Here is a 25,880-nt window from a genome sequence, read left to right as displayed (position 1 = left end):
TGCATCTCCATCATATTGGACAAAATGTTTCACTTTTTGCACTTTAAAATTACTGCAAGTAGTTATGTTAATTTCTGCTGGTTTGGCCATTGCATAGCCAAATGAAACAAAACAGTTGACTCTTTAACAGCATGGGGGTTGGAGCTCTGACCCCTGGGCAGTCAAAAATCTGACTCTTCAAAAAGTTTAATTCCTGTTAACCCACTGTTGACCAGAAGCTTTTTTGACAACATAAACAGTCGATTAATGCATATTTTGCATGTGTTATATAAAGTATTTTTACAATAAGTAAGGTAGAAAAATGTTATTAAGAAAATCATAAGGAAAAAAAAAAAAGAAAATCATAAGGAAAAGAAAATACATTTACAGTCCTGTACTATAAAAAAATCAGCATGTAGGTGGACCCACAGTGTTCAGATCTGCTTTGTTCTAAGGTCAACTATATTCACTTCATTTGCCTATGTATGCTACAAGGGTGTTTATGTTGTCTATGAAGGAAGGTTTTTCCTTTTTGAGCAGAGTTGCTACCTTATTTAACTTGTTATTACTTAGCTCATTATTGAATATTCCTAAGTACACATAAGAGTAGATATTACACAAATAATCCATGTACCTGTCACTCAGCTTCAACAACCATCCTCGTTTTGCCATATTTGTTTTCTCTTTCCCTTTCTCATTTGGTGGTGGGGGAAAGAGTATTTTTTTAAAATATTTATTTATTTTAGAGAGAGTGAGAGAGCACACACAGAAGAAGCAGGGAGAGGGAGAGAGTCTTTAAGTGGACTCTGCACTGAGCATGGAACCTGATGTGGGGCTCAATCTCACAACCCTGAGATCATGACCTGAGCTGAAACCAAGAGTCAGATGCTTAACCAATTGTGCCACCCAGGTGCCCCAAGGGAAAAGAATATTTTAAAGCACATTTCAGGGATTTACTCTTTTCCCTAGTATTTTATTATGTGTTTTTAAATATTGTTTCCTGGGGCACCTGGGTGGCTCAGTGGTAGAGCATCTGCCTTTGGCTCAGGTCATGATCCTGGGGTCCTGGGATCAAGTCCCACATCGGACTCCCTGCAGGGAGCCTGCTTCTCCCTCTGCCTGGTCTGTCTCTCTCTCTCTCTGTATCTCTCACGAATAAGTACATAAGACTTTTTTAAAAATAAATCATTAAAATATTTTCCCTTATATAATCACAATGTCCTTTTTTATACATAATAAAACTCATAGTAATATTTAATTTCTAGTCCATATTCAAATGTCCCCATTGTCCAAAAATGATCCTTTTATAAAGTAATTTTATTCAAATCCATATCCAGTTAAGTTCCACTCTTATAATTTATTGTTGTCTTTTAAATCTCTCTTAAGTCTCTTTGAAACCAGAGAAGTCCCTGTACATTTTTGTTGTTGTTCCTATTGGCTGATTCTGAAGGCTTTCTGTAGAATAATGCACATCTCTGTTTGATTACTTATCATTAGTGTCATTGAACTTGTTCTAATCCTCCACATTTCCTGTAAACTAGGAATTCCTATAAACCGGCATGATTACATTCAGATTTAAAAAATAATTTCTGTATGAGAATTCTTGATAGATGATGTCTTGTATTTTCTGCCACACCCCAGCAGGAGGCGCATCCTGACTTGTTATGTCATTTTGGTGATAAGACTCCTCAGTGGGTTCAACTGGTGACCGCCTGTTTCTTCTTCCTCAAGTTCCCCAGGAATATTTAGTTTAATGATTTCACCATTCATTGATGACCATTACCTGAATCACTTATTTCATGAGGATTTCAAGATTATGATTTTCTGATTTTATTTTCTGTGTTTTAACTAACTGTAATTCTTCTGTATACAATAACTTTCCCTCATTTGTTAGAGCTTTTTAGTTATCCTGAAACACAGTTCATAGTAGAAAGTAAGAGTAAATGCTGACTTCTGCCCCTTTAATTATCAGTTTGCAAAGGAATGAATTCATGTCCTGATGATCTCCAGTGATTTTTTTTTGAAGATTTTATTTATTTATTTATTTATTTATTTATTTATTTATTTATTTATTTATTCATTCATTCATTCATTCATTCATTCATTCATTCATTCATGAGAGACACAGAGAAAGAGGCGGAGGCATAGGCAGAGGGAGAAGCAGTCTCCCTGTGGGGAGCCCAATGTGGGACTCAGTCCCAGGACCCCAGGATCACAACCTGAGCCCAAGGCAGACGCTCAACCACTGAGCCACCCAGGTGCCCCTCCAATGATGTTTAATGACTTTGTCCTCTTTCTTTCTCTTTGCCTCTCCCTATTTTTTTCTTTTCCCTTGATATTTTAACATAGCTGTTAACAAAGCAATATCGTTTAATTTTATAGTCATTTTTCTTTTGGATCCTCAAATCACCCCATCTCAGACCAACAAAATCCCCTTCAAACTGGTGCTCTTGTCCTTTTGACCCAATTCTATTAGTCTTTGATGGTTTCTTTATTTCTGACAAGAAAAGATATTGTATGCTCACTCTGTACTTTCCCATTCCCAAGTCCTGGAATTGGCCATTTCTCCAAGGAACTCTGGTTTGTTTTAGTGGGGATGATGTTTAGAGACTATAGTTATGGATCAGAGGGTCCTTATTGCTGCTGGATGGTCATTGGCTTTCGGCCTTTCCAGTGGACAGAGCTAGGAAATATGTATCTTTAAAAAGAGACAAAAGAGTAGCTGCCAGGAGCTGGTAGGGAGGGAGAATGGTGAGTTACTGTTTCATGGGTACAAAGTTTCAGGCTGTGAGGGTGAAAACTAGAGTTAGATGGTGGTGATGGTCACACAATGATGTAATGTACTTAATGCCACAGAGTTGTACACTTAAAAATGGTTAAATAATAAATTGAATGTATTATTTTACTATAATAAAAAAACGAAAATCTCTCCAGACAAAAATATGAGAACTTCACATTAATATTCCCTATTTCAAATGAATTTTAAAAATTATGAGCATTTTGCTGAATTTTTATATTTTTACTGGTGTGTCTTTTAAAACTTCAAGTTTTGGTCTGAATTGCTTCTATAATAATATTTCTATAATGATTATACCTGCTTCTAGCTCTCTAGTTCTGCTTCACTTTGGGACCTGGACGTCTTTCTTCTCTCTCTTTTTTTTTTTTTTTTTAAATTTTATTTTTTTTAACCCAACTCTACACGCAACTTGGGGCTCGAACTTAAAACCCCAGATCAAGAGTTGCATGCTCTACTGACTGAGCCAGCCAGGTAACCCTGGAACCTAGACATATTTACTTCATATTCTGAATCATGCCACTGTCTCCTTTTTTGTGTGTGTGGGTGTTTTGTTTTGTTTTGTTTTGTTTTTTTCAGATTGACTCTACTTCATTGAAATGTATAGGACAGAATGTAGAAAGGGTTCAATATCAAACATAAATGAGTCATATGTTACATAAATGCCATTGAGCTTGAAAAATCACAGCGGCTAGAAAACATTTACTTAAAAAAGTTTTTTAACCTACTACCTTCTTTTTTGACACAGACTTTACTACCAGGTCTTGCTGGCCCCTCTGGAGAGGTGGTTAAATCCACAACGGGTGCGACCCCCTCATCTACTGGAAGTGGCGACAAGGTCTATGCCCACCAGATGGTCCGCACAGATTCACGAGAACAGAAGCTCGATGCCTTTCTGCAGCCCATGAGCAAGGCTCTGTCCAGTCAGCTGCAGGCTGTTGTCCCAGAAGACAGGACCGATGTTTCCAGTGGCAGGACTGGGCAGCAAGATGAGGAAATGTTTGAACTCCCAGAGCCTGATCAAGTGGCTGCCACAAATCAGGGCATGGAGGAGGAGACAACAGAGGGGACTTCGGAAACATCAGAGAAGAAAGGGCCCCCTTCCAGCCCAGGCAACCCCAGGTATGGACTTCGGGAGGAGTGCAGCTTGTCTCTGCTATTTCTTCCTGAAACCACCTTCTGGCTTGACTGGGCATGAACCACCTGCAGCTTCTCTCTGCCTGACCCACTCTCTGCCTCCAATGAGATATTCTTTGCCTTTGATCATGGCTTGAGCAGCCCCCACTCAGTGGCTTTTGAGATATCTTAAATGTCCATGGCTCCAAGCATGAATTAAACACACACCAGAAAAAAGAATAAGATTTATCCTTTATTTTTAGTTCCTGGATTTTGATAAAGTCTCAATAGCAAAGGTGGCTAGAAAGAACCCTAAAATATCCAGAAGATTCTCCCTTATTCCACTCAAAACTGCCTCAACTCCTCTCAGGAAAAATGCATTTTCTCAGTTCAAATTATGAAGACCCCGAAGCCCATGGGCTGGTGGTAAGAGTGGGAAAAGGGCGGATGGCAATAGTGGCTGTCCTTCCCCTGTGCTCCCAGGACGTGCTTCACATGCTCCTCAGACTCCTTGGGCACATTGCCGAGCCCAGGCCCCAGGCAGACGCTCCATCCCCAGCAGGCTCAGGATGAAGACGCCTGCTGTAGGCGAGCATCTGTGTAGCGGCCTGCCACTGAAACCCTGGTGCTGAGTGGCTGCTGGAATTCGGAGGAGTGGGACGAGTTACTTGACTCCAGTTTCCTCGTTGCCAAGCCAGTCTAGCAAGACGACTTGTTGGGATGTTTCCAGGGAGTAAGAAAGGGTGCTGCCACTTGTGGGTAACCCACGACGTGCTGGATACTTTACATACATTATCCCATTTCATGCTCTTAGCCACTCTGCAGGGCAGGGTTATGTGTCTCTCTGTCACCAGGGGAAGTAACACCACCAGCTCTTTACCACACAGCAGTCAAAAGAAATCTCTGCAACCAGAAATGAGAATGTATCACTCCTTAGCTGAAAACCAATGCTTCCCCTTGCGTTTATTAGGGTGCACCCACCCTTCCTCCCATTTGGTTCCTCTCCCGAGGCCCACTCTGGCCACACTGTTTTGTGGCTGACGCCAACTGCCTGAGCTTCCCTCCTTTGCTGTCCCTGTGCTCTGGGTCTAGGAAGACTCTGCCTTCTTGTTGCTCAGGCCTCCACTCAGTGTCGCCTCTTACCAGAGGCCCTCTCACTGCCCCGTCATCCTGTTACTTTGTTTACTTTTCTTCTTAGCTTTTTCTTCCACTTCAAATGATCTTTTTCTGTGGCTGTCTGACTCCCCAGCTAGAAAGTGAGCATGGTGAGGACCATCACCTTGTCTGTCTGGTGCATGGCTGCCTGGAGCTGGTGCTGTCACAGTCTGAGGGGGGTACTGAACGGGTGAGACTCAGCAAGGTAGGCACATATGCCCAAGGCCCTGCAGCTCCACAGGCGAGTGACTCTGGTGTCCTGCTGTGCACAGTGGCTGGCTGCAGCCGGGGGGACTCAGGATCCTCTGCTATGCAGTGTGCCAGAGAACAGATTGATCTTGCTAGTCTGCTGCCTGCACAAGGACCCCCGCCCCAAACGTGCAGAGTCAGCATGAGAAGCTCTTCCCTGTTCAAAATGCAACACACAAAATTTGGATGACTTAAAAAAAAAAACAATTTTAAAGGGTAGTCATGATCTGTGGGCTCCTTATCTTCATTGCAGAAAGAGGCCTCGGGAAAGCTCTGATGTAGAAATGGTGGAAGATGATTCCCGAAAGGACATGACAGCAGCATGTACCCCTCGACGGAGGATCATCAACCTCACCAGTGTTCTGAGCCTCCAGGAAGAAATTAACGAGCGGGGACATGAGAGTATGTAAATGATGTGGTCTGTCAGGGCCCCAGAGGGCTGGACTGCTAATATGGAGTTTTAGGATAATGCAGGAAATGTAGATGGTAGGGTGGCCACTGCAGCGTGCTGAGCACACCTCCCTCTTCTCACCTACAGCAGCAGCAACAGCAACCAAAAGGCGGTTTTCAACTAGGAAGGGAAAAAGTAGTCTCTGGTTTTAATTATAATTAATCAGTATTCTCACTAAATCCTAGTTAGCTGGAGTAAAGCATTCATTTAAATAATCTTCAGTTTGTTTTTTATCTTAAAGCAGTGTGATGTCCCACAAGATTCTGATTTGTGGCCTGAGTGGGGTGTGCTCTTTCGAGAGCACACAGGCTTTGGAGGGCCTCGAGTGGATTATCCTGGCACTACCATTTCCGCTGTGCGACCTTAAACTTGTAACAACATTGCTGTGCCTCGGTTTTTCCTCATCTGTAAAATGGGATTAGTTTTACCCTTGAAGATGATTATGCTGGTTAGAGGTAAAATATAAGTGAAACAGCTATTACAGCATAAGAAGTCAGTAGATATTTTTATATCCCAAAGTCAAAGTCATAAATCAGGATCACCTTCCTCAGAAATAGCTTTTCAGAATACTGAAGTAGAGCTGCGTTTTGGTCCCTGTTACTTCAAAACTCGCTAAGAACGTGGTTTTAGGAATTAAATGGGGCCAGTCATGTCCCAGGCACAAACTGAGCAGGGATTGAGGAGTAGAACAGCAACTTGGCCCAAGAACCATCTGCCCCAAGTGAGTCCAGGAGTCATGCTCCAGGTGTAGACGGCACTACTCCAGGCTCCAGATAGCCGCTCTGCGTGTGTCTACACAGCTTAGTCATGGCCTTGCTGTGTTTCACCTGTAACACATTTCCTTAGTAAAATAGTTGTGTTTTAATGCTGTGTCTTAAAATATGACGATCTGGATTAGCTTATAAAGTCTTGAGTGGCCAGGAGCAGGGTAGCACTTTTCACACTAATCCTCCACCCTCTGAAGCACTGCCGTGGCTCAGTGGCACCTTACATTTTTCTCTGTACCATCTCCCCTTGTTTGGATGAGTTCATTCAGCAAGGCCTCAGTTTGCCTTTCCTTGTTTGTTTTCTCTTCTCTCAGCACTCCGGACCTTTCTTTGTCTGCATGTGGGCAGAGCTGTAGGTGTCTGCATGTGGGCAGAATAAAAGCTTCCTGTGACCAGGGTCTTGCCAGTTGTTGAAGGAGCTGCCTCTGATTTTTGTTTCCATGAAGATTTGCTCCGGTTGCTCTTCTGTTTATTGGCTTTCAAGCTGGGAGCTTTTAAAACCATTTTATTTTATTTTATTTTTTTTTTTTTTTTAAACCATTTTAAATAATGCAAGAGAAGTGGGCTGGCTGTTCCTTGATTTATTTAGCAGGCTCACTCACAGTAGATTCAATTGATAGCTTCCCTCAGCTTTGGCATTTACTGAGTCCTCCTTAAGGGTTTGTATCCCTTATGTAAAGCAGGCTATTTAAAGTTAGCATTTTGAAAAACTTCTGACTAGTTGCACAGTTTTCAGTGCAGTGTAAAGCTAATCTGTGTCAAGTTTGATAAGGTTTGGAGCCCATTGATGAGGCTCAGATAATCTAAATGTTCCCAAATTGTGTATTTGTACACATTGTCTCATGTAATTCTAGAATCATCTTGTGAGAGAGGCAGAGCAGCTGCTGTTACCTGTTTTGAAGGTGAGGACATGGAATGGAAAATGGAGAGGACAAAAGAGGACAGATGAGTTGGAATATCCAAACAATCAGAAACTGACCTGGGGACACACCTCATTGAGGGCGGGTGGTAACTGGCAAGGCCTGCACACGAGGTGGCAGGCCCAGGATTCAGATACTAAGCAAACCAGCTGCCTGTGTGGGCGGGTGCACCTTGCGATTTGATCATGCCAACTGAAGCCAGTGTTTCAGATGTGCCAGTGTAGGGTCTCACAGAAGGAGCACTGTCTGTCACATGCAAATGGAGTGAGCTGGAAGGGCTCTGTGGGAGCTCCTGCCAGCTGCACCATTCCCTAGCCTGTCGGAAATTCATTCACCTTTTTGGGGCATTATTTTCCTGCCCTCCCACATGACAGCACTGCTATAGCCTCTACTGGGCCCTTGTGATAAGCACCTGAATTACCATGTGTGTGCTTCATAAGGTCAGGCCTCCGTCCCAGGTGGGGGGACCTCTACCTTGGGTCCTGCCCGCTGGTGTGTGATTTACACCCAGGGCCCCTGGTCCTCGAGGGGAATGCAGTATAGGGATTTCCCTGGAGCTCAGATATGGTGAAGTAGGCCACTTGCCTTAACAGACCAACGATGCAGCTGCTCCCCCACAGGAGGTCAGGGACGCTCTCCTTGTGCCAGAATTCTTGGTTGTGCTTCTTTGTGTGATGATTTGATCATGTATTGTCTGTGCGGGGATCGTGTCTGTCACGCCCACCATTTCACCCCTGGCATCCACAGAGGGCCCGGCAGGTGCACGCAGAACGTATGTCCTGAGGCAGTGTGTAAATGGTTGAGAGGAGGAGCATGGGAGGTGAATCTTTGTTCTGAAGGATGTCAGAGTTGAACACTAAGACAGTCTCTGGAGTCTGCTGGATCTCCCCATCCCCAGTGGTCACTTTCAGTCAACCAGTGAGGTTAATTTTTGCCCAGTACCCCAGTTGTTCATGGAATTAGGCTCATCTCAAATTAGTAATGACTGAATCTACTTGCTAGTTCCATAGTTTTGATCTATTAATTAATGAGGACAAGGACTGTTGTAATGTGTTTTTGCTGTCATTTGAATGTGAATGTGTTTAATATTTCACCCAACAATTCTATTTCCTTGGTCTTTGGAGAACAGTCCTGGGTCTCAGTGTTCATACTTTTGTATGAACTTGTATGTTGTATGAACTTGTATGGCTTGTCCCCAGATGATCATTTCTTTTGGCACGTGAAATCAGCTTGGCAAACATTTGTCAAGTATGTTCTCTGAACAAAAGGCACGGTGCAAGCCCTGAGGCAGAAAGTGAGGTGAATGAGCCTTGACCCCTGCCGTATCGGATAGCACAGTGTTGTGGGGAGTGTTTAGTAAGTAACTGGCTGCCCACATAAGGTAAAATGAAAGATATTCTGTAACAGAGGTGGAAGGCCGCTTCAGCAGAGCCCAGGGTGAGACATGCCTGGGAGGGCTTCTGGATCCTGTGAGACAACAGCCAGAGGCTATGCACATGGGACTTCTGTAAGGCGGTCCACCAGGGTGCTGAGCTTCTGCTCTGCACATGGTATTAAGAACTCAGGGACTGGTTGTGCTTCCTTCGGGTTTGGCTTTACTTGCCAGTTCTTAGAAAAACAGGCTGAGACCCAGGGCCTCCACTGAGAACTCAAGATGTGTGGTTTGGCTTTCAAGCATGGAAGGATCTTGTTCCATTTTGCTGCTGGCACAATGGCAGGGAAATGCCCACAGACTTCTAATGCTGTGAAGATATTTAGAGGAGGAATGAAATAGAGGTCCTTGAGGTCCTGATAAGAGATCGTGAAGAGGCCCAAGTAGCCTCATGAAGCCGAGGGAAGAAAAGTCCTGCCTGAATGAAAGAGCAACTCTGGAAGCCTTACGCAGGGCCAGCAGATGCCTCATTCCTTCCCTGCCCAGGCTGGCAAAGCTGCACCTTGGTAGCTAGGATGCGTCAGAGGGTTCCATGAAAAATCTGTATGGAAAACTCTCTGACCCTTTTTTTAGTGGATTACACTGCTTTCTCTTTTCTCCAGTGCCTCATTATTCAAGATTATTTGATGTTCTCCAGCTTTTAAAATAATCATTTTCCGCCTACACAGTACATCCTGTAGAGACATTGAGTTTCCAGTGGGAACAGAGGGGAACACTTCATTCTAAAAATGAAGAAAATAAGCCTCTTTTTATTGGGGGTTGGGGGGACAGAGTGTTAGAGAACTAATGTAACAATATAAGAATTCATTTGTTGTGGCCAAGCTAAAAAAAGGTATAGTGAAAATGTGGTGCATACTACATTGCTTATGCTTATTGCTGTCCCCAGACTCTTCCCTGTGGTCTCCAAACCCTCTTCCCCTACCCCTCTTTATGGTGGTGGTATTTTTAATTACATACATATGTACACACAATGTATTGGTAAATAAAAAATCAAATTTATAGAATATATACATAGGATCCACATGAGAAAAAACATAAACACTTGTTTAAGAGATAGAGCATTGTAGGTTTCATCACCTTTGAAGCTCTTGGGTACTCTTCCCTAACCTGTACCCTTCCTTCTCCCTTAGAGGTAACCACTATCTTAAATTTGTCATTATTATTTCTTTTCTTTTTAATACATTTTAGCACCCATATTGTAGCCCTAGAAAATGTGTTTAGTTTGCAAGTTTTAAATTTTACATAAAGGAATCATACTGTATGGGCTTTTTTTGATATTATAGATATATATAGATATATAGATAAATAGATATCACACACATTATTATGTTCCTAGGATCCATCCATCTTATTGTATACAGCTCTGGTTTGCTTTTTCTGTGTAATCAATTCCGTTTGGTGACAGTGACTGCATGTTTGTTCATTCTGCTGTTGAAGGATGTTTGGGCTCATGCTGCCTCATCCCCACCCCCTCATGCCCTGGCCTGCTCCTGGCCCTGAGGGAGTGAGAGTCTGGTGTATATTGGGAAGCTTGGCTGTAGGCATATACTCCGGAGAGCTGCTACTGGGTTGGTCATACAATGATAAACTGGTTTTCAAAGGGGTCAGATAAATGTACACACATTGTTGGTCCCACCAACAGGATACAGAAGTTGCATTTGTTCTCCCTCTCTAGGGTTTGATCTTGACAGATTCTTTTTTACCAGTTTAATGTTTGTGACATGGTAACTGATGGTGGTTTTATTTGCTTCTCCCTGGTTACTATAAATTTAAGGATATTTCTCCTTCTGTTAAGTGTCTCTTCTAGTTTTTTGCCCATTTTTCTGTTGGGTTTTTGGTCTTTTCAAACTGATTTGAGGAGTTCTTCATATATTCCAGATATGTTCCATATTAGTTACATGAAAACATCTTCCCCCAGTTTAGGACTTACCCATTTTCTTCTTTTTTTAAACAAATACTCATTTCATGAACAGAAATTCTTAGATTTAACATAGGCAGATTTTATGAATTGTTCTTTACAGATTGGCTTTTTAAATCTTATTTACGAGATGCTTTCTAATTCTGGGATAATTAAAGGCACATTCTTATATTGTCTCCTAAAATGCTTATATGTAAATCCCTAGTCTTCTTGGAATTCATCTTTGGTGTAGGGTGTTAGATTCATGTAATTTTCATGTGGGTATCAAATAGTTCCATAAAACATTGTTACTTTCAGTTTGTTTGGACGTAGCAAATATTATTAGCTCGTAATTCTTTCCTTTAGATCTTTCATGGTCTGCCTGAAGCACATCCTGTAGTGGGGCCTTGGGTGGCCAACTGACTTGTTTTGTCTAATTCATCTTCATTTTGAAAAGTGTTTTTTTGCTGGGTTTAAAATTCCAGATTGACAGTCACTTTTTCTTAACACATCGAAGTTGGTGTTCTATCATTTTTCGCTTCCACTGTTGCTGCTGAAAATCCAGCTGTCAGCTTTATATTTTATTCTTTGTGGGGAATCCCTCTTTTGTCTCAGAGTGCTTTTAAGATCTTTTTAGTGTCATGCAGTATTTCTGTGTGCCAGGTGTGGGTTTTGTTGGGCTTCCTGGAACTGAGGCTTGGTGTCTTTCATCACTTCTCAGATACTATCAGATATTTTTGTCTTCAACATCTCCCCCTGCCCTTTTTCTGTTCTGGAACTTGATTTATATATTTATTATCCTCCACATTGCATAAGCTGTTTCTATAGTTTTCCTGTTTCTCTGTCCTGATTTCCTCTCTTTATCTTTTTTTTTTTTTTAAGATTTTATTTATTCATTCATGAGAGAAACAGAGAGAGGCAGAGACACAGGCAGAGGGAGAAGCAGGCTCCAGGCAGGGATCCTGATGTGGGACTCAATCCCAGGACTCCAGGACCATGCCCTGGGCCAAAGGCAGACACTAAACCGCTGAGCTATCCAGGGATCCGATCCCTCTTTATCTAGATTTTTAATTTCAACTGTTATATTTTTAATTTTTAGAAATTCAGCTTCTTTTGGAGATCTTCATCATTTGTTAGTCTTCTGCTACTTATTCATTGCTTAATCCCTCTTAAGCATACTAAACATGCTTATTTTTCTCTTCCTTGCTGGTATTTCCAGTCTCTGAACCTTTGCAGAGGTTGTGTGGTTTCTTCTGGATTCTAATTCTTCATGCATTCTTTGTGTGTTTTGTAATTTTTTTACTGCTAGCTCCTGGTATTTTATCTGTGGGGGATAATTTGAAGCCTGGATTGACACTGAATTTCTCCACAGAGAATTTGCATTTCATTCTGTTACGGACCTGGAGGAACAGTCAGTCCTGAATCACATTAAACTAAAATCTCCCCACGAGGTTTTAGGCAACACACTTAGCGTGAATCCTGGCTGTGAGGCCTAGCTCATGGTTACAGATTCTCAGGGCTGTGATGTTTTTTATGCTTTACTCCCAGGATCCAGGCTTGAGGTGGGTGGGCAGTTTGGCTCACTGCCCTGGGGCCTGGGACATAGCAGTAGTTCTTCTTTTTTGCCTGAGGGTAACAGCCGCTGGCATTTCAGCTTCCTGTGCTGGGGAAATGGTCTCCTGTTAGACTTCTCATTTCAAACCATTTTTGTTTTTCTTTCTCCACACCTCAGAGCCTACAAAAAGTAGTGTTCATGATTCCTGAGGTCCCTCTGGTACCTTTGAGTAAAGCTGGCTGCGGAGCTTGCAGCACTTTTCTGGCTTCCTGCTTTGCCCTAGGTGGTGATCTTTAAGTAGTCCTTTATCTTTGGGCAGTTTTTTGTGGTATTTTGAAAGATCTGTTATAATTTATTCCTCATTTGTATTTGTTTTCAGCAAGAGGTACATTTCAGGCATGCACATTGTGGCCTGTTTGTTGTCTTGAGCTCTGGGGCTTGGTGTTTTGGGCTGCAGAGAGGTGTTGGTGGGATGCCATGACTTACCTGCTTTTCATTTTCCAGCACTCCGAGAGATGCTGCATAACCACTCCTTTGTGGGCTGCGTGAATCCTCAGTGGGCCCTGGCTCAGCATCAGACCAAGTTATACCTTCTCAACACCACCAAATTGAGGTAAATGAGTGAGTCATGACAGAAGCAGGCCTGCTAGAAGAATGGTTCTCAAAGCACAGGTACCAAAAGCTAGGAACAGCGTTATGAGGTGTTTGGAAAGGTCCCAGACTTGGGGGACAGAGGGTTTCAAATCCAGGCTCAGGCATTTACCATTTATGTCATTATGGACAATGTACTTTCTTGAACTATGTCTCAGGTTTCCCATCTACAAGATTTAGAAATTACTACTTAGCTTGCAGGGTTTTGTGAGGGTAGAAAATGACAGGGAAGCCTAATGTTTGGTAGGTTCTTGGTCCTTACTAAACATTGACCACTGTGGTTGAACCAGGTGTTGACGGGCTTAGTGCCAGTAGAGAATTCTAGCATCTGCTATGTGCAGCACGGTACTGTGGGATGCAAGAGAAAGAGGACCTAAGGCCCCCTTTCTTCCTTAGGGAATGTAGCCAAGGCTTACTCTCACCTTGAGTAAGGCGAGAGTTACCACATGAGCCAGAAGGGCTGACAACCATGGGAGGGGTGATCTCAGTGGTGCTATTTGCCCAGCCCATAGCCAGCAACCTTTCTATTGATTGTTTCCAGAGACCTTGGTGGATGAGCTCCTAGTGAGTCTAGAACCTGTATTAAATATGTTCTCAGGGATACCTGGGTGACTCAGTGGTTGAGCATCTGCCTTTGGCTCTCAGGTCATGATCCCAGAGTCCTGGGATCAAGTCCCACATCAGGATCCCTGCATGGAGCCTACTTGTCTGCCTATGTCTCTGCCTCTCTCTGTCTCTCATGAATAAATAAATAAAATCATAAATAAATAAATAAATAAATAAATAAATAAATAAATAAATAAATAAATAAATAAAATCTTTAAAAAAAATGTTCTCAAATAGGTGGCACAGATGGGACATGTATTAGACATCACCTGTCCTCTGTGGGACCCTTTCCCATCAGCCCTGTTGTTGCCTCAGTGCTTTCTTGAGCCAGTGAGCAAGGGAGCTGCCTTATGTTGCTTGGGGGTGGCACACAAGATAAAAACCAATTTGATGTCCCTCACCTAGAAACTGCCCTGGTCCAGAGCTGACTGTTGGCACACATGCATCTTTGCATCCCAGGACTCACCCTTTTTAGCCCTTTGGTGCAGCTCTGTTCAAGGTCTATCATCTTTGAGAATCCTTTGGCTTATGCACTGGGCTCTCTTATTAATATGTTGGCAATTCAGCTATCTTTGTTCTTTCTTTTCCAGCATATAAGTACATTTCTAGACTACAAATCCCATTGTGTTCAGATTATTTCATTTTACAAACAATGCCAGGCCAGTCCCAGAATTTCAGTTTTTAATAAATGTGAGTGATTTCCCAGTGAGAAAGTAAAAGAAACAGATGGAGAACCAAGATCAGAGTGCAGTACCTGGATTCAGCTCTTCCCTTTTCAACCTTATTAACTCTGACCTGGGACAAGTCAGGTACTCACTGGGTACCTCAGTTTCCCCACTATAGTGCCAGTGTAGCAGATGCCTTGTCTACTTTGATTGATAATGAGAACAAGTTTTTAAATAGACCACTGTGGTCCGTATTGCCTAAAAACTAGAAAGTACCATTTATTTCAGCACTATGTTGTATAAGGAGGTCAGTGTGTTGCATACTTCACAGCTGCTTCTGGAATGTTGCCAGCTAGTGCTTCATCATACACTGTACACCGGGGTGGTCTAATTCTGCCTTGGGTGTCCTGGTGATTATTTAGTAAGTCTCCTGCCTTCCCTATACACACCGTACCATTTTTAATGGTAATTGTAAAGAAAAAGAAAAAAAGGTGATTTATAGGATTCTTTGTAAGTGGGGGGAAAAGATAAGCAAACAAAACTCTTAAATTTCACCTACGGGGCGCGTTCAACAGCTTTTAACCGCCAGTGGGTGGGACAGAGCATGGGTGACTTAGAGACTTAGATCTAGTGCTCTGAGCCCTGGCTGGAGGCCGCCAGCTGAAGCCCTGGCTGGAGCTTGCTGTGGGGCCCAGTTCCTGAGAGCCTACAGCCTGTCAGGAAGCCTCCACAGTAGGCAGAACCGTCCCTTTCTCCCATTCATGTTTCAGGGGTTATTTCTCCTATTTGCAATGACTGCTTGGATCTCAGGCATGGATTGAGCATTTCCTTAAAGTCACTTCATTTTTATTTTTCAGTGAAGAACTGTTCTATCAGATACTCATTTATGATTTTGCCAATTTTGGTGTTCTGAGGCTCTCGGTAAGTGTATTTCCCGCTTCTCACTGCTGAAACTTCCAACGCCTGGTCATTTCTGAAAATAATCGCTCTATCCTAATATCTGATTTGTAGTATATTAGATTTTCTTAAATATGTTTAGGATAGTTTCTGTATTGCATGATTTGCATTTGGAAGTATCTTTAGTTGTAACACAGGTTTATACAAAGCAGAATAGTCATTTGGTAGCCAGCTTTTTCTTTTTTTTAAGATTTGTTTATTCATGAGAGAGAGGCAGAGACATAGGCAGAGGGAGAAGCAGGCTCCTTGTGGAGAGCCCAATGCAGGACTCAGTCCCAGGACCCCAGGATCACGCCCTGAGCCAAAGGCAGTTGCTCAACCACTGAACTACCCAAGGGCCCCTGGTAGCCAGCTTAAACAAATGTGTATTATTATGTAGGTTAATATATATCTACTTAAGAAAACTTGTAAAGTGATAAAAGTAGAAATAAACATCCTCTAAACCCTGTAACCCAAAAACAGCCAACCCCAGTTGACAGTATTAGGGCATTTCTTCCAAGACCTTTTCATGTTTAATTTTAATTTAAAATTAAAATCAGACTGCTTATCTATATAGTTTCATACTATCTTTGTACAGCTAACATACTCTACAAAAAAGACTTCTGGGATTTTTATTGGGATTGTCATGAATCTCCAGATCAATTTGGGGAGGAAATCTTTTGTTAGATTTATCCCTTAGTATCTCACTTTTTTTGCTGTTGTTGTTGCTATTATGCATGGCATTATTTATTTATTTATTTATTTATTTAGATTTTATTTATTCACGAGGAACACAGAGAGGCAGACATAGGTAGAGGGAGAAGCAGGGTCCCTGTGGGGAGCCCGATGTGGGACTTGATCCCCAGACCTGGGATCACGCCCTGAGCTGAAGGCAGACACTTATCCACTGAGCCACCCAGGCGTCCCTATACGTGTCATTTTAAAAATTGTCCAGTTGTTTGTTGTTAGTATATAGAAACACAAGTGTTTGTGTATATTAATCTTGTACCTTGCAGCTTTGCCAAACTCACTTAGTAATTCTCATAGCTTTCTTATAGATTCCATCAGTATCTACATAGATGATCATGGTCTCTGTGAATAAAGACAGTTTTATTTTCCCTGTCCAACCTGGATCGCTTTTTTTCTCTCTTGCCTGGTTACACTGGCTAGACCAATGTTGACTAGAAGTGGTAAGGGGGCACCTGGGTGGCTCAGTGGTTGAGCGTCTGCCTTCAGCTCAGGGTGTGATCCCGGAGTCCTGGGATCGAGTGCCACATTGGGCTCCCCACAGGGAGCCTGCTTCTCCCTCTGCTCTCTCTGTGTCTCTCATGAATAAATAAGTAAAATATTTTAAAAAGTGGTAAGGATGGAAATTGTTCTCTTGTTCCTGATCATAGGGGAAAACACATTCAGTCTTTCAAAATTAAGTATGCTTTCCGCCGTAGGTAGAGAGGAGATGGCCTTCATGAAGTTGAGGAAGTTCCCTGTTCCTTGTTTGCTTAGAGTTGTTTTTATTTGGGAATGGATATTGGGTTTTTTCAAATGCTTTTTTTGCATCTCTGTTAAGATAATTGCTTGGTGTTCTTTTTTAATTTGTCAATATATTACATTTTCATGTTAAAAACCAATCTTGCATTCCTGGATGAACCCTGCTTGTATGTGATATATCACCCTTTGTATAAATTATTGAAATTGACTTGCTAGAATTTTGTTTACACTTGCTACATTTATGTTTATGAAGGATACTCCTTTTTTTTCCTTGTAGTCTTTGTCTGGTTTTGGTATTAGCGTAATGCTGGCTTCATAGAATTAGTTGGGAGGTATCCTCTACTCTTCCATCTTCTGAAAGAGTTTGTGTAGAACTAGTGTTTATTTCCTAAATGTCTGGTAGAATTCATCAGTGAATGAAGCCATCGGGGCCTGGAGATTTCCTATGAGAAGGTTTTTAATTACAAATTCAGTTTCTTTCACAAATAACTAATTCAGGTTATCTTTTTCCTCTCGATAGAGCTTTGGTTTGGTTTCTTTCAAGGAATTTGTCCATTAAAGTTTTCACATTTATTGGCATGAAATTGTTCATAATATTTTTCATAATTCTTTTAATGTTTAGATTCTCTCTCATTCCTAATATTGGCAATGTGTATCTTCTCATTTTAACCTAATCAGTCTGGCTAGACGTTTACCAGTTTTATTGATCTCAAAAGAACCGACTTTTGGTTTCATAGATTTCTCTCTATTCTTTTTCTGTTTTTTATCTCATTGATATTTACTCTGATCTTTATTACTTCTTTTCTATTTATTTTGGGTTTAATTTACTCTTTTGTTTCAAATTTCTTAAGGTGGAAGCTGAGATCACCTTTTGACATTTTTCTTCTTTTCTTTTTTTTTTAATAAATTTATTTTTTATTGGTGTTCAATTTGCCAACATACAGAATAACAGCCAGTGCTCATCCTGTCAAGTGCCCACCTCAGTGCCCGCCACCCAGTCACCGCCACCCCCCGCCCTCCTCCCCTTCCACCACCCCTAGTTCATTTCCCAGAGTTAGGAGTCTTCATGTTCTGTCTCCCTTTCTGATATTTCCTACCCATTTCTTCTCCCTTCCCTTCTATTCCCTTTCACCATTATTTATATTCCCCAAATGAATGAGAACATATAATGTTTGTCCTTCTCCAATTGACTTACTTCACTCAGCATAATACCCTCCAGTTCCATCCACGTTGAAGCATATGGTGGGTATTTGTCATTTCTAATGGCTGAGGAATATTCCATTGTATACATAGACCACATCTTTTTTATCCATTCATCTTCCGATGGACACCGTTTGGCTATTGTGGACATTGCTGCTAGAAACATTGGGGTGCAGGTGTCCCGGCATTTCATTGCATCTGTATCTTTGGGGTAAATCCCCAACAGTGCAATTGCTGGGTCGTAGGGCAGGTGTATTTTTAACTCTTTGAGGAACCTCCACACAGTTTTCCAGAGTGGCTGCACCAGTTCACATTCCCACCAACAGTGTAAGAGGGTTCCCTTTTCTCCGCATCCCCTCCAACATTTGTTGTTTCCTGCCTTGTTAATTTGCCCCATTCTCACTGGGGTGAGGTGGGATCTCATTGTGGTTTTGATTTGTATTTCCCTGATGGCAAGTGATGCAGAGCATTTTCTCATATGCATGTTGGCCATGTCTATGTCTTCCTCTGTGAGATTTCTGTTCATGTCTTTTGCCCATTTCATGATTGGATTGTTTGTTTCTTTGGTGTTGAGTTTAAGAAGTTCTTTATAGATCTTGGAAACTAGCCCTTTATCTGATACGTCATTTGCAAATAGCTTCTCCCATTCTGTAGGTTGTCTTTTAGTTTTGTTGACTGTATCCTTTGCTGTGCAAAAGCTTCTTATCTTGATGAAGTCGCAATAGTTCAGTTTTGCTTTTGTTTCTTTTGCCTTCGTGGATGTATCTTGCAAGAAGTTACTGTGGCTGAGTTCAAAAAGGGTGTTGCCTGTGTTCTCCTCTAGGATTTTGATGGAATCTTGTCTCACATTTAGATCTTTCATCCATTTTGAGTTTATCTTTGTGTATGGTGAAAGAGAGTGGTCTAGTTTCATTCTTCTGCACGTGGATGTCCCTTTTCCCAGCACCATTTATTGAAGAGACTGTCTTTCTTCCAGTGGATAGTCTTTCCTCCTTTATCGAATATTAGTTGACCATAAAGTTGAGGGTCCACTTCTGGGTTCTCTATTCTGTTCCATTAATCTATGTGTCTGTTTTTGTGCCAGTACCACACTGTCTTGATGACCACAGCTTTGTAGTACAACCTGAAATCTGGCATTGTGATGCCCCCAGATACGGTTTTTTTTTTTTTTTTTAATTCCCCTGGCTATTCGGGGTCTTTTCTGATTGCACACAAATCTTAAAATAATTTGTTCTAACTCTCTGAAGAAAGTCCATGGTATTTTGATAGGGATTGCATTAAACGTGTAAATTGCCCTGGGTAACATTGACATTTTCCCAATATTAATTCTGCTAATCCATGAGCATGGAATATTTTTCCATCTCTTTGTGTCTTCCTCAATTTCTTTCAGAAGTGTTCTATAGTTTTTAGGGTATAGATCCTTTACCTCTTTGGTTAGGTTTATTCCTAGGTATCTTATGTTTTTGGGTGCAATTGCAAATGGGATTGACTCCTTAATTTTTCTTTCTTCAGTCTCATTGTTAGTGTATAGAAATGCCACTGACATCTGGTCATTGATTTTGTATCCTGCTACACTGCCAAATTACTGTATGAGTTCTAGCAATCTGGGGGTGGAGGCTTTTGGGTTTTCTATGTACAGTATCATGTCATCGGCGAAGAGGGAGAGTTTGACTTCTTCTTTGCCAACTTGAATGCCTTTAATTTCTTTTTGTTGCCTGATTGCTGAGGCTAGGACTTCCAGTACTATGTTGAATAGCAGTGGTGAGAGTGGACATCCCTGTCTTGTTCCTGATCTTAGGGGAAAGGCTCCCAGTGCTTCCCCATTGAGAATGATATTTGCTGTGGGCTTTTCATAGATGGCTTTTAAGATGTCGAGGAATGTTCCCTCTATCCCTACACTCTGAAGAGTTTTGATCAGGAATGGATGCTGTATTTTGTCAAATGCTTTCTCTGCATCCAATGAGAGGATCATATGGTTCTTGGTTTTTCTCTTGCTGATATGATGAATCACATTGATTGTTTTACGAGTGTTGAACCAGCCTTGCACCCCGGGGATAAATCCTACTTGGTCATGGTGAATAATTTTCTTAATGTACTGTTGGATCCTATTGGCTAGTATCTTGTTGAGAATTTTTGCATCCATGTTCATCAGGATATTGGTCTGTAATTCTCCTTTTTGGTGGGGTCTTTGTCTGGTTTTGGAATTAAGGTATGCTGGCCTCATAGAACGAATTTGGAAGTACTCCATCTCTTTCTATCTTTCCAAACAGCTTTAGTAGAATAGGTATGGTTTCTTCTTTAAATGTTTGATAGAATTCCCCAGGGAAGCTATCTGGCCCTGGACTCTTGTGTCTTGGGAGGTTTTTGATGACTGCTTCAATTTCCTCCCTGGTTGTTGGCCTGTTTAGGTTTTTCTATTTATTCCTGTTCCAGTTTTGGTAGTTTGTGGCTTCCCAGGAATGCGTCCATTCCTTCTAGATTGCCTAATTTATTGGCGTATAGCTGTTCATAATATGTTTTAAAATCGTTTGTATTTCCTTGGTGTTGGTAGTGATCTCTCCTTTCTCATTCATGATTTTATTAATTTGAGTCTTCTCTCTCTTCTTTTTAATAAGGCTGGCTAATGGTTTATCTATCTCATTAATTCTTTCAAAGAACCAACTCCTGGTTCTGTTGATCTGTTCCACAGTTCTTCTGGTCTCAATTTCGTTGAGTTCTGCTCGAATCTTTATTAACTCTCTTCTTCTCCTGGGCGTAGGGTCCATCTGCTGTTTTTTCTCTAGCTCCTTTATGTGTAAGGTTAGCTTTTGTATTTGAGTTCTTTCCAGTTTTTGAATGGATGCTTGTATTGCGATGTATACATCGGACTCCGGACTGCTTTTGCTGCATCCCAAAGATTTTGAACGGTTGTATCTTCATTCTCATTAGTTTCCATGAATCCTTTTAATTCTTCCTTAATTTCCTGGTTGACCCTTTCATCTTTTAGCAGGATGGTCCTTAACCTCCACGTGTTTGAGGTCCTTCCAAACTTCTTGTTGTGATTTAGTTATAATTTCAAGGCATTATGGTCTGAGAATATGCAGGGGACCATCCCAATCTTTTGGTATCGGTTAAGACCTGATTTGTGACTCAGTATATGGTCTATTCTGGAGAAAGTTCCATGTGCACTTGAGAAGAATGTGTATTCAGTTGAGTTTGGATGTAAAGTTCTGTAGATATCTGTGAAATCCCATCTGGTCCAGGGTATCATTTAAAGCTCTCATTTCTTTGGAGATGTTGTGCTTAGAAGACCTATCGAGTGTAGAAAGCGCTAGATTGAAGTCACCAAGTATAAGTGTATTATTATTTAAGTATGTCTTAACTTTGGTTATTAATTGATTGATATATTTGGCAGCTCCCACATTCGGGGCATATATATTGAGGATTGTTAAGGCCTCTTGTTGGATAGATCCTTTAAGTATGACATAGTGTCCCTCTTCATCTCTCACTACAGTCTTCGGGGTAAATTTTAGTTTATCTGATATAAGGATGGCTACCCCTGCTTTCTTTTGAGGACCATTTGAATGGTAAATGGTTCTCCAACCTTTTATTTTCAGGCTGTAGGTGTCCTTGTGTCTAAAACGAGTCTCTTGTAGACAGCAAATAGATGGGTCCTGCTTTTTTATCCAGTCTGAAACCCTGTGCCTTTGATGGGGTCATTAAGCCGTTCACATTCAGAGTTACTATTGAAAGGTATGAGTTTAGTGTCATCATGAACTGAAGTTCCTGTTTTTGTGGATTGTTCCACTGAACTTCTTCTTAAAGGGGAATTTTGAGAGTCCCCCTTAAAATTTCTTGCAGAGCTGGTTTGGAGGTCACATATTCTTCCAGTTCCTGCCTGTGTTGGAAGCTCTTTATCTCTCCTTCCATTTTGAATGAGAGCCTTGCTGGATAAAGTATTCTTGGTTGCATGTTCTTCTCATTTAGGACCCTGAATATATCCTGCCAGCCCTTTCTGGCCTGCCAGGTCTCTGTGGAGAGGTCTGCTGTTACCCTAATACTCCTCCCCATAAAAGTCAGGGATTTCTTGTCTCTTGCTGCTTTAAGGATCTTCTCTTTATTTTGGGATTTGCAAGCTTCACTATTAAATGTCGAGGTGTTGAAAGGTTTGTATTGATTTTAGGGGGGGGATCTCTCTATTTCCTGGATCTGAATGCCTGTTTCCCTTCCCAGATTAGGAAAATTTTCAGCTATGATTTGTTCAAATACATATTCTGGCCCTCTGTCCCTTTCGGCGCCCTCGGGAACCCCAATTAAACGTAGGTTTTTCTTCCTCAGGCTGTCATTTATTTCCCTTAATCTATCCTCATGGTCTTTTAATTGTCTCTTTTTTCCTCAGTTTCCCTCTTTGCCATCAACTTGTCTTCTATGTCACTCACTCGTTCTTCCACCTCGTTAACCCTCGTCATTAGGACTTCTAGTTTGGATTGCGTCTCATTCAATTGATTTTTAATTTCTGCCTGATTAGCTCTAAATTCTGCAATCATGAAGTCTCTTGAGTCCTTTATGCTTTTTTCTAGAGCCACCAGTAGCTGTATAATAGTGCTTCTGAATTGGCTTTCTGACATTGAATTGTAATCCAGATTTTGTAACTCTGTGGGAGAGAGGACTGTTTCTGATTCTTTCTTTTGAGGTGAGGTTTTCCTTCTAGTCATTTTGCTCAGTGCAGAGTGGCCAAAAACAAGTTGTATTGGGAAAAGGAGAAAAAGAGAGGAGAGAAAGAAGGAAAGAAAAGAGAAAAAAGGAAGAAAAAAAAAGAGAGAAGAAAAAGAAAGAGAGGGAAAAAAAGGTGGGGGAAGCAAACAGAAATCAAAAAGCAAAAAAAAGAAAAAAAACAGCACGGGGGAGTACCTTCTGATTCTGTATACTTTAAGTCCCTTGGCTTCCCCTGGAACTTGTCCGTCTAGCTGGTCTTCTGGGGGAGGGGCCCGTTGTGCTGATTTTCAGGTGTTAGCAGTTGGGGGAGCTGCTCAGCCCCTACCTGGTGCTCAGTGGGGGTTGTTTACCCCTTGAGGCCCCAGGAGGAACAACCCCAGTGGCTGCCTCAGCTCTGGAAACCTGGATTCAGCCCCTGCAGTAACTCCAGAGCTCTCAGCCTGCAGGGCCTGGAGGCTCCGGGGCGGGCCGCTGATCTGCTCAGCTCGGGGCAGGAGCGTCCTTGCTGTCCTGGGCCCTCCTGGCCTCTGCGTGTCCCAGGGGGAGGCCGGATCCTGGGCTGTGTCCCCGGCGCCCTGTGCTCTGGGGCCTGCGCTCCTGGCCAGGCAGCCCCTTCTCTGCGGAGCTGCCGCCCGAGCCCCTCGGAGCTGCTCCCGGGGGGCCGCGTAGCCCCCTCCGCGTGGAGCCTCTTCCTCTGCTGGAGCTACCTCCGTTCTGCTCCCAGGGCTGCGCAGCCCCCTCTCCGTGGAGCCACCACCCGAGCCTTTCCAAGCTGCTCCCGGGTGGAGTCCTTAGGGAGCTCGGCGCACTCTCCCCAGGGCGCAGGCGTCTGTTAGTGTCCCAGGGAGCCTAAGGGCATCCCCGCCCTCCTGGGTCCTGCTCCAACTCCCTGCGAGCCCCTTTCCGCCCGGGAAGGTCGGTGCAGCTCCTGCTTCTCCGGAACGGGGCTCTCCTGTCCTGGGGTCACTCGCCCCGGCCTTAGCCCTGCTCCTCGCGGGGCCCCTCCCCCTTGGAGGCCTTTTGTTTCTTTATTCCCCTCCCCCGTCTTCCTACCTTGATAGAAGCGTGAACTCTTTTCACTGTAGCGTTTCAGCTGTTCTCTCTTTAAATCTCAGGCCGAATTCGTAGATTTTCAGGATGATCTGAAGGTTGTCTAGGTAATTTGGTTGGGACAGGAGATTTGGGGACCCTACTCTTCCACCATCTTGCCCCTCCCTCCTCTTTCTCCTTTTCTAATACAGGTGCTTAGTGCTAATAAATTTCTGCTGAGTCTTGTCTTAGCAGCTCCCCACAAATTTTGATAAGTTTTCGTTTTCATCCAGTTCAAAATATTTTATATCCTTCTTTATTTCTTCTTTGCTCTACAGGTTATTGAGAGGTATATTGTTTCCAGTTACTTGGGAGATCTTCTGGATATCTGCTATTGATTTCTAATTAAATTCCATTTTGATCAGAGAATATACTTAAATCCTTTAACGTTACTGAGATTGTCTTATGGCCTAGAGCATGGTTTGTGCTGGTAAAGAATCCATGCACACTTGAAATGAATTTGTGTTCTGGTCTGGTTAAGTGGAGTATTCTTTGAGTGGCAAGTACAGTAAGTTAACAGTGATGCTCCGATCTTCTGTATCTTGATTTTCTCCTTGGTCCAGTGTATTTTTTTGAAAGGATGGTATTGAAACCTCGGACTATAATTGTGAATTTGTCTTTTTCTCTTTGCCAGGTCCACTGGTTTGATCCTTCATAGATTTAAAAGCTCTAGTACGGAGTGCACAAACATTTAAATTGTCGGGTCTTTTCATGGACTCCTCTCTTATTATGAAAAAATAGTAACAGTGTTCTGTGTGTTTATAACATGTGTAAAAGTAAACTGTATGACCACAGCAACATCAGAAGGGGAGAAATGGAAGAAAATTTAGGCATCTTATTTTTAACTATATATTTCAGTCTTCTTCCTTATCAGATGGTTTACCTGAAATGACATTTATTCTCCCTTCCCCTTGCTTTAGTTATCAGTGAGGCAGTAGAAATATGAAAGTAAGTGGAGTCCTTAGAGCCGCACAGAGGGGAAATGCCTCCACACAGCCTCGTGCTTCCCACCCATTCAGCAGGCTGTCACATCCTCTCTATTGAAATGGTGACCAATGAGAGGAGGAAAAGGTTTTTTTTGTGGATTTTCAGGGTTTTTCTTTATGGGAGATGGGGATTGAGTGTTAGATTTGGGGTTTCTCACTGTCATGATCATGGTTTTGTGGTTATTCACTTCATTGTACTTCACAGACATCGCATTTTTACAAATTCAAGGTGTGTGGTAACCCTACACCTAGGTAGGGTTGGCACCATTTTCCCAACAGCATTTGTTCAATTCATGTTTCTGTGTCATAATTTTGGTAATTCTGGCAATAGTTCAGTCCTTTTTATTATTGCATTTGTGTATAATACAAACTGTGATCAGTGATTATAATTCACTGGAAGCTCAAATGTTAGCATTTTTTTCACAATATTTTTTTTTTAGTTAAGGTTTTTTTCAGATTTAATGCTATTATACACTAACTAGACTTTAGTATGTATTTGTGTGTAAACCTAACTTTTAAGTGCACTAGGAAACCAAAAAATTCATTTGACTCCCTATATTGTGATGCCCCCTTTACTATGGTCGTCTAGAACCAGACCCACAGTACCTTCGAGGTGTACCTGTGGTGGTTTTATGGGCAGGAATTCAGGCATCACTTGGATGCACTGTTATCACTTCCTGTGTTCTAGGAGCCTGCACCGCTGTTTGAGCTGGCCATGCTCGCCCTGGACAGTCCCGAGAGCGGCTGGACGGAGGAGGATGGTCCCAAAGAAGGACTTGCCGAGTACATTGTTGAGTTTCTGAAGAAGAAGGCTGAGATGCTCGCAGACTATTTCTCTCTGGAAATTGATGAGGTGTGTGACAGCCATTCTTAGGCCTTTGTTTTATTCTTCAGATAGGAGTCAAGTTCTAAGATAATCCAAGATCAGGGCAAGAAGGCTGTTGTTCGCTCCAGTTAGAAGCAGCACGTGACATCCATTCACGTCTTCACTCCCTATTTGCATTTCTCGGTTACACAAATATTTTCATATCCATTCATGCCCATTCCTGTGCCTGGGGTGAAGGACTCGGGAGAGTGGAGTCCATAGTGCCTACAGGCCACAGCAAATGAGATGATGCCAAGCCACTTGATTTCTTTGTTTCTTCCTTTTATCCCTTAATCTTTGGGGCTTTTCATCTCGATGTATTCTTTAGTTGGTGAACATAGCGAAAGAACAAGTTGTTTTGCCTCATGTCAATACAAAAAGCTT

At 42.2% G+C, this 25,880-nt stretch overlaps 1 protein-coding gene across 5 annotated transcripts in view; it reads left to right on the top strand.

Annotated features, from left to right (window-relative positions):
* The window catches only part of MLH1 (mutL homolog 1), a 49,043-nt gene that overhangs the window by 21,528 nt on the left and 1,635 nt on the right, over window positions 1-25,880 (top strand). For all 5 annotated transcript variants that reach the window (XM_077865832.1, XM_077865834.1, XM_077865833.1 and 2 more), the window contains 5 exons: window positions 3,522-3,895; window positions 5,547-5,695; window positions 12,820-12,928; window positions 15,095-15,158; window positions 25,320-25,484. In XM_077865832.1, the coding sequence (XP_077721958.1) occupies window positions 3,522-3,895; window positions 5,547-5,695; window positions 12,820-12,928; window positions 15,095-15,158; window positions 25,320-25,484 (861 nt within the window). The remainder of the gene's footprint in view (window positions 1-3,521; window positions 3,896-5,546; window positions 5,696-12,819; window positions 12,929-15,094; window positions 15,159-25,319; window positions 25,485-25,880) is intronic.

The sequence above is a fragment of the Canis aureus genome, chromosome 22 (assembly GCF_053574225.1).
Source record: "Canis aureus isolate CA01 chromosome 22, VMU_Caureus_v.1.0, whole genome shotgun sequence".
Taxonomy (NCBI): Eukaryota; Metazoa; Chordata; class Mammalia; order Carnivora; family Canidae; genus Canis; species Canis aureus.
Note: the sequence above shows the minus strand (reverse complement) of the source record. Positions and strands in the feature narration are given on the sequence as shown.